Here is a 12975-nt window from a genome sequence, read left to right as displayed (position 1 = left end):
TTTCTAGCTTACATTTTTGACTTACTAAATGATTTGAGAGCAATGCTGTAAAGCCTTAGACAGACAAATGCTTGTCAGAAAAGAAAAAAAGAAAAAAGTTCTTGGTTGAATTTTAAGTCTTTTTTTCAGTATGTCCAACATCAATTTTTTAATTCTTTTCCTATCATGTTTTTCCAGAGTACACTAAACCTACAATTTTGCAGTTTTGTGTCAATCTTGATATTAGCAAATACTTTAGCTCTCTTTTTCACTGCCCTTACAAATTACAATGCACAGGAAGCATGTCAATAGCTGGTAGGAAACCAGATTCAATAAGCACTAGCAGAAAGTTCTTCTGAATAAAAGACCAGATAATAATAGATCAGATATGATTATAAATAAATTGTGCATGTCGGCTTCTCCACTTTATGATTTGTTCTGCTCTACTTAAACACACACACATTTGGAAAGACAATACGTTGAGTAATCCATAATGCAAGGTTTGTTTGCTTTTTCAAACAAAAAAGACGTTATATAAAAGTTGTAGAATGCTAAGGTTCTTAAATCCTAACGTATACCTAACAAGGAAATCAAATTAAATTCAGACCATCAAAAGCAATAAAGTAGGCTGACATTCATTTCGTGAAAGGGATTATAGGATGCAGTTGCCTACAACAGCAGGGGACTGAGTTCAGAACCTAGGAGAACCCTGCCAGTCTTGTTCCTATTTGGATGACTTTTTGACAAACACAGCAGGGATGGAGTAGGGGAAAAAAAAAATCCCAAGAAAACAAAAAAAACAGCCAGTGGGTTCTTGACCTTTTTATGCTGCATGGGGTCTCCTGTATATGCGTGGATGCTGTTTGCATCTCTTCCATGTGTTTTAACAAATCCCATACTGATCATAACCCGCACAGAGTGTATACATAGAAAGTGGAGGAGAAAAAAAAATTTTATTGTGAAAAGTATTTAAATACACAGTAGGAAAACATGCATATTCTATTAATGCTTTTAGCAGGAAATTTTCAATATATTTTGTAAATTCTGAATGGTTCTAGCTCTTCACTGACCAGCAGTGCTCTATTAAGCATCTAATGAGCCCTCCTTAATCTAACTGTATAAGTTAGTAATTCAATTTACATTTGCTGTTAGTTCTTCACATTAACCTTTAGACTCCTTCAGTGAAGGAACCCGTTTTTTCATAAAGACTAACTCAGTATTATGAGAGCACAAATATTATATTTCAACACTGAAGATTAAAACAGATTACATCTACCCTCTGATTAAGACTTAACTTTTTGACCTCAGGAATAATTCTAGTCTTTATGTAAATTTAAACTTGAGATGCATTCACTTCTCACTTGTCAGGTTTTACTCCATCAGCAGACACCAGGATGCATTAGTTTAATTAAGAAGGAAATGAAAATATCTTTGGACTCTCTGGATAAAGGTGCTGTACGATTTATGACTTCAAATATTTACTATTAGAATATCTAGCTCCATCCTTCAAGATACGGTTTTGTCTTGTCTAAGTTTCTCATGTAATAATATACCAAAACTACCAGCACTTTTGAATTATAAGAATTATGAAGTTTTCATTATAGTCACATTTACACAGCGACATACCTATGTAGTTACCTCCTTGATCATACCCAAGCAACTAGTAGTAAAGCAACTGTATTGCATGGGAATGAAGACATTTTGCATATAAAGTTAAACATGCATATATAATTCAAACGGCCTCTGCTCATTTATCAGCAAGATCCCACCATAACCATAATGCCGAAGAATGGCATGGATAATATACAAGAGTTACAAACCTAGTGGACTTGACCTGAAAATTAGAGAGGAAACACTGAACACATTGGCATTATTACACTGATTTTTCAAATCAGAATCATAATGACTTTCTATACCAGTTAAATTCTACAATGAGGTAGACTGAGGTGGGTGGGAGGGTGGGGAATCAAGAAACATATGTAGTGCAATCCACACTGCACTTTGAAGGAAAAATGACACGATACCTTCTCATCTATATTTAACATTTTGCTCATATGATACTGCTCAAAGACAACTTTAAAAAGAATTTTGGGGAATGACACAGCTAAAAACACCAACAGCAAATCATTAAAGGATTTAATATTGGTTAATAAGACCAAAAAAAAAAAGTACAGTCTGTGTCTCCAGAACAAATGGAGGGCCACAATTTCAATGACTTTAAATACCAGTTACATAAGCAAAGGGCTCAAGGTCCTGCAACATCCATCACTTCTGGTTAATACTAAACAATAAAACAATAAAATCTGAGAAAAAGAAAACAAAAACACCAGTATTTCTGTATTTTGACCAGAGATAAAACTGTTAGCAATATGAAATATTAGGAGATGTGTTCCAGCAGAAAGAAGCGGCCACTTTTCCAATTCATATTAAAGCAAGCTTTTCCATCATTCCTACATTGCGCAGAACTTTTGGGAAGTTTTTCTGGACAGAATTGTTACTAGTGCTGAAATTGCTTCAGTATTCTGTCAACCACCACAGAACTGCTTTCTAAACTACTCTCATAATTTGTTGCCCAGTGAAGGGAATTAAGAAACAATTAACAATCTAAAACAATCTAAAGGGTATTAAGAAACAGTTCTGATTATTTCAAATGAAAAGACTGTAAGAAGTATGAACAATAAAACACAGTGATGAAGAGTAAGAAGGTCATTCTTAACGCAAGCAATTGCTTTGGTCAAATACATATTTCAAAGCTTTTCAAAAACATATGAAATTCTTAAAAGGAAATCATACCTGATACTCTTCTGTTGTATCGGTTAATGACTGGAGCTGCAAAATAAACAAATTAAAATCACAAATGCTATTCATTATTAAGAATTCAAAATAATCATCTTGAACAATCACAGTACATTTTTACAAATCCCAGATGAGTCCCTGTATAAAGCTAATAAATGCTTTAATATAGAGCTTTCCTCCATTTACCAGCCAATAAATGCTTATTCGAAGTTAAAATCTGATTTTCCAGAGGCCACACTCTAAGATGAAGGGTAAGCAGTTTGTTTTTACCCAATCCTGAAAAAATATATATATCTACAGAGATAACCCAATCTCAACCTAACATCAATCCCAAGCCCACTCAGCAGAGCACTATTAAAAAACATTCAAGCATTTTAAGTGAGCTATGCCTACATTAAACAGATTCGTGAGTTTTAAAAACTGACAGAACCATTAGCAAAAGCATTCTAATCTCCTCCGCAATGTAAGCCATAACTGTTCAGGCAATGCTCCTATATCAACTCCAGATGTTTACACTTGACCCAGGCTATCTTCCATAAAGGCAAACATCCATTCTTAAATTTCAAGAATTTGAAGAGAGAGGACCCATCGTTTCATTGGTTCTCTGTTCATACTGTCAGGTATACAAGGTATTTAAACTTTATCTCAAATTTGAGATGAATAGGATTCAGCTTCCTGGCTTTCTTTATTCAGATGCATTTTTAGATTAAGCCACCCTTTACTAAAACAGTATTCTCTCCACTTTACACTGTAATCAAGACAGTGTCTGCTAGCTGCACAAGCCTCAACACAAACACCTTTTAAAACCTCACAAACAAATTCAGAACAAAACCAAAACACACCATGCTCTCCCTCACTCTGACCCCTCACAACACCCCAAGTACTTTATTCTGAATGCTTCGTATTTTCCCAGTCCCTCTCCCCACCAAACTGATAATTGCATTAGTCTGATACAACCTGTGATCCTTCTATTCCCTTCCTTAAATACTTAGGAAAGAGCTGAACCTTTCTACCATGTCAAAGTATGTGCACTGCACACAGTCAGATTTAAACCCATGCTACCAAGGTCTTGACAATCTAACCATTTCTCAGAAGTTTTAAACTTTTTTTTTTTTTCTTTTCTTTGTTCCCACCTGGAGTATCTGAGCACTACCAGACTATGAATAACAATGTATTCTCAAGCAAATACAGAAGAATTCAGCTTCTTTTGAGTATTAAAACCACCTTAAGGCTATATTTAAATGCATAACTGAACATACTACTGGAAAAACAAGACCAATTTTGATTGACATTGTGTAGTCTTTTGTAATGATTTAGGAAATCAGAAGAGAGGATGGGGAAAAAAAGACATAACTCCTTAGAGTTATCAGCTAAATATTTTAACAAGGAGAAAATCTGAGCTTAACAAGAAGCTAAGGCTTAAAAGCAACTGGAATTTCTTCTATTAAGGTCATATTTTTCTTCCCAGGAAGTATTCTTCGGTTTTATTTTAGCTAAAATTAGAAGCAGGAAATCGTTCAGAAGAGTCTGTCATGGAGAACTCGGACTAGCAAATCATAAGAACCCACACTGGCCTTCTGGCCTGTGAACCACTCGAGCACAGGCGCTCCGCATCCAGCCAGTTGTGGACATCAATGAGAAACACAACCCAAACTTCCATTCATGAGCAAAATTCTGCTGAAACTGCATGAACATCACCATCCTTTAAAAGTATTCACTGTCTATTAAGTAAATTTATTTGGTGGAAAAAACAAAGACATCACCTATGCAGAGTGTTTTAAAGCATACCATGCTGCTAGAATTTTCTATGGAGGCCAACTGCATAGGTTTTACCATCATTGAATTACTTAGAGTATATAGAGTGAATGCGTCCAATCTAGTCCAGAAACAAAAGCATCAAAACCATCTTTAAAAGTGATATGAGCACTGTAAGAATGGTCTGGGCTCAAAACCCTTCTCATTTAAATAAGCTACATGTATATCACTTGAGTCACTTTTAGCATCTGAACATCAGTCAGGATAATTTTTTTAAACTAGCCTAGATTATAATATGGTATGTCAGGGTTTGGTTTTCTGTAATAATATTGCTAAAGATTATTTTGAGTTTTACAACTTAATATATATATAAGTCTACATTTCTGTAGCACAGCATAATCTATATAAAAATATTAGTGAAGCAGTATGTTTCATACATAAGCTTGAAGAGACTCAAAACTTCTATGCTAAACCTGAGAACTCATGAAACTTTATTTTCAAACATCTAACCAATTTTTGACAGCAGCAACCTTTCCTGCAAATAAGGACGGCACATTTATCACTTGTCAAAGGACACCGGGGATGCAAGAAACGTATATCGGCTCAAGGGGAGACAAGCACTTGGAAGACAGATCCATTCTGCATTATTAAACAAACCACAACAAACTCGTGCAAACCTCTGAACTGAAAACAGGCATACGTTTTTGCCCTGTTCTTACTCTTCCATAGTCATCTGCCTGTAGCCACCACTGGAGACAGAATATTGCTCTGGACAGTCATTTGCCCTGCAACAGTATATTTGTTCTCGTCTCTAGCTTATTGAGCTAATTCAACTGAGTAACTACCCAAAGATGATAAGCAGACTTGAACCTTAAAAAACAGGAAAACTCACCTCTTATTATCTAGAAACAAAGAGACTAAAGCCTACTAGTTCTAAGACACTGAAGAATAAGAGGACCAGAAACAATTTGTTCAGTTCCCACTACAAAGAAGTGATTTACAACAGGAGAAATACTAAGACCAAAACAACTTGATACATTTACAGTAAAAGCATCTGAACTAGTTCAAAACCGTTTCAATTAAATGATTAACTATTCTCAAATCCTGATTTGGTTATTTTTAAACCAAGGTAATTTCCATTCAAATTCAGTTTGTCACAAGTAAAGATTAATCCAATTAAAAATGTGCCATGCCATTTTTTGTGTAGCAATATAAAAGTTAAGAACATGAATAAACATATACTGAGGTATAACCTTAAATAAGAAGCAAGTACCAATACAACTTATCCACCCTGGCTAGCAAAAGCTGAACTAAATTACATCACCCAAAGGTGAGAATCCAATTTTCTTCAGGAACTGCAAGATTTAAATAGGTTTCCTGCCTGTTGATTAAATCATTATTTAAATTAGTGCTCTGAATTACTTTCACGTGAATCAGTCCACACTAACGAGAAATCTTGTTCAAGTAATAGTTCACAAATACTTGCTTCTGTCCTGTTATCTGGAGTTTATTTTTTTAGCAATAGAAAACGGTGTTCATCAGTGAGTAACCATGTGATTTTACTTCAGGCACTGTCTTGTGCACAAACACTTTCTTCTCCACGTTTTGATTACTACAGCCATTACTCATTCATGTTTGAGAACAAAATTTTAACCTCTGAACGGAGTTGTCCCATACTGCTACAGGAAACCCTGACATTATTTGGGCACCCTAGGAAAAAAACCCCACTTTTCAAAGACTAAGGCTTCTTTTATAATCTTGATTACTTTATCCTATAGCAGGGTTCAGTGCCATCAAAACAACATCAAGTTTTCCACTGGGGGGGGGGAGGGGGGGACCATAACCTTTTAAGGACAGTTAAGAGAGAACTATTATTCTGCCTCCACAAAGCATTTAAGATTAAATTGATAGTTTGCTTTTCCTTATACCAGTGACAGTTTTAACACATATAAAATTTTAGGTTCACTTTTATATGTTGTCAGATGATGACTATTTTTATGCTAAAGAGATAAAATGTGACATTTCCTACTACAGAAGATTTGCATTTTCTTTTGTTCTGGAGTACCCATGAAAGGCTCTCTTTGTTTACGACTATTTTTCAGGATTGTCCTGACAGCCAGTCCTACAGCATCCCCTTGTCTTGTCATGAGGCACACACAAAGAAAAGCCTGACATTAAGGGATTCTGGAGAGCAACTCTCTCAGAAAACGAAATTGGACAGCAAGGACTAACACGTTTACAGTTAACCCAAGCCAGCTCCTAGGCTGATTGCAAAAACGTGGTTAATTTAAAGCAAAGGAATAGTCATGGATACACCAACAACAGTAACCTCCTACACTAGCACAACCATTAGAGCACACATCTGCCTATACTGTAACTAGAATACAGTCAATCCAGCATATCAATCCAGTGCCACTCAGTATGGTTGGTCTCTTCAATAATAAAAAGAAATTGCTACTTTGAAACAGGAAACAATTACATTTTTTGTATTCATACTTAGAATTTCCCTCCTGCACACCAGTGGGTCTTTTCTCAAGTCAGTCACATATGAAATGCAGAAATTATGAGATTAAAAAATTTTTTTGTGAGATAACAGTATTATAAACTCTCCACTATGTCAAAACCTCAGGTGCAGCAACACTCAACTTCCAAATGTTTCTTACCTTTGGCATAGGGCCTGCTTTTATTTGGGTCATGCAAAACCAAGACCCAGTGATCAGGTAAACACAATTAAAACAGAAGTAAATTAAACTGTTGTTCCAGAAGAGACTAAAACAGTCCAATTTCCTCCCTGGCAGCCAACAGCAAGTGCTAAGAGTAAAAAGACGTCAGAGCAGGAAAGACATATCCAGCCACACATTCCCCACTTTTGCTAAAACTGACGTAGGGTATTGGTCCTACTCATCTGTTGCAAAAAAGAAATCAGAAGTGTTTGCTGAACATCTGCACATTTTCCAGACTGATCTGAGGCACAGACTTAATTAAGAACCAGACAGGAATTAACAGAGGCTGTTTTCACAGAAAGAAGAGTTTACAAGTTTCTGGCTCTGGGATTCTTCTTTAGAGCCTCAATTTTTAAAACCAGCTAGTTCTCTAGTTTAAAAATCAAACGCTGATTAAGTATGAAATTATCACCTTTATGTCAGTATCACTTAATTTCACTCAGCAGTCTCCTTTTCATGCATTAGGAGAAAAAGGAAAAAAAATAATAGATATTCCTATACATATAATTTCCCCTTCTCATCATAATATTTATATCATGAAAAGGAAAAAAATTGCTTTGAAATTTCCTAAATGGATTTTACTTCTCTCTTGTGTCTCAAAGGGTAATAAAAATGAAAATCATGCTTCAAGTCATTATATACATGTTAAAACCTTGTTTACTTTTTTTTTTTTTTTTTTTTAAAGTTACATCTGCACTGAAAAGACCTCTCCACGTGCTGGCCAATCAGTCTTATAATCATTCCTCTAATGTTTACAACAGACTGAGATCCTCATAAGCCTGATACTGCTACAGCTGAGCAATGGTCAACTGTAAATTCAATTAGATTCTAGAACTGGTCACAAATTCCCTTGTCACAAAATTCTGTTCCTCAAAAGAAGGCTCTTTTGCAGGAGCAGTGCTACCAAAAACACTCATGGAAGAAGCAATGCTATAAAGGTGCTCAGCTTCAGACTTTCAAAAACGCTTGATACTACCTTTGATCATCTAACTAACTCTGCAAGAACAGTCACATACACATTTGCTAATAAAAGACTGCACAACTTTCCCTCCTCAAAATAGATTTATGTCATCCTATTTATTTATTTAATGCTAGTCTAATTCACAAATGTGATTCACATTAACATGTGGTAGTATAGCTTTCATGGCAGTAGTGCTATTTGCTGTTTAATGACTGCATTTTGTTCCGTTTTCTCACATGAAAAATTAGGCACATAGAACTTCAGACTAGTATGTGGTAATGCTGGGAATCACCGACCTCAAACATACATCTATTTTATACTTTCTAAAGGTGAAAAAACAGGCATTTCTCCAAAATTCTTTAGTTTGCTTTAGTGTCGAGATTCTCTTTGAAATATCTGATGCTGGAGTTTGGCTCACTGTGCTTAGCTTACAAGAGTTCTGACTGTGGTTATAGGTAGGTATGAAAGCTCAGCTCCGTTTCTGAAAGAGTACGTGAAAGAAAAAAGACACAGATAGGTGAAAGAACAGGCATTTCTCCAAAATTCTTTAGTTTGCTTTAGTGTCGAGATTTTCTTTGAAATATCTGATGCTGGAGTTTGGCTCACTGTGCTTAGCTTACAAGAGTTCTGACTGTGGTTATAGGTAGGTATGAAAGCTCAGCTCCGTTTCTGAAAGAGTACGTGAAAGAAAAAAGACACAGATATTACCTACTTTACCAATGCCTTAAAACTCAAATCAACACCAAAATTAAAAGCATTTATGCCAAACAATTCAACAATAAAATTATTCCCCAAATTACAAACCATATCTAAAAGACTGCTTTTCCTACAATGCCTAGGATCCCTTCAGTGTACTGAAAAGTGACTAGTAAAGAACATTCGTAAACTTTTTTAAAAGTTATATTACTTCTGTAATAGAATAGGTTATTTCTCTCTACACTACTGTTCATAAGCTTCATAAGGTTACAGAAGAAGCTAAAGCTTGAAATGAACAGAAAAATGACAGCAATCATTCTCCCAGCTAAGGCTACCCTCCTCTTACACATACGAAGTACATCAACATGCATTGCGATAAGTGTATTAAATTCTTACAGAAAGGATAAATAAAGCTTAAGAGATCTGTTCAGGGCCACAGGAAAAAAAAAAAAAAAAACAGGGACAAAATAAGAATTATCATTCCAGGCATGAGTTTGGAGTACTAGACATTACCATTCTGTATTGGATACCTTAGAAACTCTGTTTCCCCTCCTTCTCCACAAGGAGTTTCATTTTTACTGACTTCTGTGAACACTTTTTAATTACAGTTGGGGCCGGGGGGACACATACCAATTGCTTCTGATCCTGGATACAGTTTATAGTAATAGGCAGGCTAAGTTAAGTCAACTGCGCATACAAAAATTTGATTTCTTTTAATACAAGTCTTCAGTGCAACATTCTGATCAACTCAACAACTTTTTGAAGGCTTCCTGATGAAAGAGAGAGCAAAGTTTACAATAGGTTGCATAAATTCAGTAGTACAGCACTCAGAGTCCAAAGAGCATAGGCATACAATACAGGTATGAATAAAACAAATCAGCAGCAATGACTTCCAGAGTACTATCACGTTGAATTATGGCACAAAATCATCCTATGTGAACAAAGAGAGAAACAGAATGTACACGGTTCTTATTTAACAAGTCAGATAAGATTATCAAAACATGCGAGTTCACACTATAAGCTATTAAAGCTGAAATACCAGAAGCAGAGTGGAGTATAAATCTGAGACGTGACTGTCGCTATGGAATGTTATATCAAGTTATGATAAGGAAGTGCTAGACTACAGCTGTCATACTGTTTTTCCACACACCAAGATGTTAATGGACTCACATCAAAACGAACCATCGCAATTGTGAGAAAGTTTGAAGATTGGAGAATCAACATTTAAGGATTTCTAGTAATTAAAATTTAATGCTATAGCAGAAAAAAAGACTTCCATCACCACATATGCAATCGTACTTTACTAAATGCTCATCTAAACTCATTTTTGAATATATAAGTAAAATAAGTGGGCTCCTTGTGGCTAATACAAATATAAAGTTAGGCATCCATGACTTCCATTTGGATGTCCCTCCTGGACAGCAGCAAATTCCACTAACCCCTTCCAGATCTCTGCTTGATAAGTAGGGACTCTGAGTGGAGCTACAAACCAGCAGATTTTTTCAGACAGCTCTGGTACATAACCGCCTACATGCCAATATATCGTTCGTTACGGGAAAAGGGAAAGAAAGTGACAAGTGTTCTATGGATGCCTTTTTTTTTTTTCACCCCCTCTCCTCCAGAAGAGGATGGAAACTCGGAATCTGGTTTGAGATGGATGGGAGAGATTTTGATGCATCAACTGAAGCATGCCAGATATTTGGAGGAAGACAAAAGGTCAGGCAACACTAGGAAGGAAGCGAGTTCTTTACAGAGATGAACAGACAGAGCACGGGTAACCAAAAACAAACAGAAAGGCAGAAAAATAGAAACCACAGTCCAGGACTGCCTCTGTACACACACAGTTAAAAGTTTTCAGTAAGAGGCTTTTATATTTATTAAATTGAAAAGCAATAACAAAAAATACATTAATATTAAACACAGTTTCTCTCTCTACTACAGGAGAAGTTATAGAGGCATAGACATGTCTTCAGTTCCTGTATTAAAAAACAAAACAAAAACTGTCTTAAGTAGCTAAAGACAATAATATATAATGCAAAGAAGCAACACATCCTGGTCTCCAGATTTAATTGATTTTTTTAATTTGGACTTAGAAATTACAGAAATAAAATGGAAAAACACTGTCCAGAAGCCTCATCTTAAAGAAGCTCCTGGTACTTGCTTTCAGAGTTGTTTTAAAACCCCTCTGAGAGAAAAAAAATATACTAACTTTTTTTAAAGGAAAAGGTAAGTCAACAAGCAAGATGTCCATGTCAGTTAAAAAGACATTTTACAAAGCTATTAAAGCTGTCATACTTTATGTCAACATTAGGTTGGCTCTTTTTTAAACATACAAAAAATTAATGTGCACTCTGGGATGGACAGACTTTAAAAAGCTGACAAATCTGAGAAAACCATAAATCTTAACTTAGCTTTCTGAAAAAATTTGATGAAATCTCTGGTCATAATGTCCTAGTCAAGAACTGCTATTAAGATGTATGATTTGTTTCTTTTAAGACATTTTAGAAAATACATCACTATTTTAGTATTCTCATTCCATGACTGAATTTGCATATTATGGGATTATACTATTTTGATTGTTTCTATCAGATATTAATTCAGTACCAAAAAGGACCATAATCGCATTATGCAAGGAACCCCTGCTCACAGAATTCGGGAGTTAATACAGCCTGACTGAAATGTAAGTACAAGTCATGGGAGAATGAAGAACTATCAAGCAGCATTCCATGTTATCTGACATTGCAATGGCATTCCCCACACAGCCCTCTCCTATTTCTTGCTGACGTGTTTCAGAGATCTAGCCAAACACCAAAGCTGGCACTTTTTTTGTTTTTTTTTTTAGGAGTTGTTTTTCATGAGTGTAGTCTATATGATAAAGATGCAATAGATAGCAATAAGATGAGTGCTTGCTTTACAAACATGGAATTAGACAAATCCCCAGTCCTAATGTACAACCTCAGCTGAAAGGACTCATTTGACAGTGATTAAAGATAAAACTGCATGATGACATTACAACAGAGATGGTTAGGGACTGAAATGACAGACTTTTTTCAAAGATTAGAACGACAAAATTATACAGTGCACAGAAAAGGAAGGATGCCTCGTAGTATTAGGAGAGTTGAGAAGAAACTGATAAATCTTCAAGGACTGTCAGAGAAGAGACGAGACACAGGAGGGTACTGCAAGGTAAGACACAGTAAGGCAGTCTAAGGTGACGAGTGAGAAAGGGAAACTTAAGCTTGCTCCTAAACCCAAGCAGAGAGGAAGGCATTTCAGAAACAGGGAAGCAAGGGAGCCACATTAGCAGTATTACAGAAGTTTTAAGAGCCAAAATGATGTTAGGCTTATAAACCAAACATTAAGTAAATGACAAAGGAAAAAAACTAGGATACTGACCACATTTTGGAAGAGCCTTTATGGGGATGCTCTGAAAATGAAAAAGCTAGAAAGAGTTAAAGATGAATTTGAAACTACAGACTAGTAGAATCACCACATGAAGGAGAAATGGCTGTTTCATTAAAATACATGCTTCAGACAGGAGAAGACAGTTGTATCTCATCTAGGGAGCCATGAAGCATCTCCCAAACAACAAGAAATATGGGCAGCTCACCCACATGTCTTGGTGAAGTGGCAAAAGGAAGGACAGCTTCTTCATTTTCCAAGTCTCTTGACTTTTCTGTTACCTTACCAGTCCAGGTTTCAAATTTCACCTCTTTAGTTACCAGACTGCCATCACTGCAAAAATGGAAGATACTAAAAAACTGACAAATATGATTCTTTTAAAGTAAAACTCACTTTTGTATTTCAAGCAATTTTTACTACGGATTTGATTTCCAAGATACTTAGAAGACTTAACTTCGTATGTTCAGATCATTTAAAATGTCAGACCTTAAAGACTTTTGACTAATCTTTATCCTTTTATTGATGATAAGGTGCAGTGTCACTACCACATGTTAAAAATTAACAACACTTGAATCTCTTGTGGCTTACTTGGAAAGCTGAGTTTCACTGAACATATTTGGAAATCCCAAGGATAATTTCCAAAAGAATCAGAAAATGTCAGTT

The 12975-nt window shown here is 35.6% G+C and overlaps 1 protein-coding gene across 1 annotated transcript in view; it reads right to left on the bottom strand.

The window, feature by feature from the left end:
* Positions 1-12975, bottom strand: part of PRKAR2A (protein kinase cAMP-dependent type II regulatory subunit alpha) — a 72644-nt gene that overhangs the window by 41470 nt on the left and 18199 nt on the right. Inside the window, exon 2 of the mRNA XM_067303408.1 lies at positions 2773-2808. Coding sequence (XP_067159509.1) covers positions 2773-2808 — 36 coding nt within the window. The remainder of the gene's footprint in view (positions 1-2772; positions 2809-12975) is intronic.

This window comes from Apteryx mantelli, chromosome 12, assembly GCF_036417845.1.
Source record: "Apteryx mantelli isolate bAptMan1 chromosome 12, bAptMan1.hap1, whole genome shotgun sequence".
NCBI classification, from domain to species: domain Eukaryota; kingdom Metazoa; phylum Chordata; class Aves; order Apterygiformes; family Apterygidae; genus Apteryx; species Apteryx mantelli.
Note: the sequence above shows the minus strand (reverse complement) of the source record. Positions and strands in the feature narration are given on the sequence as shown.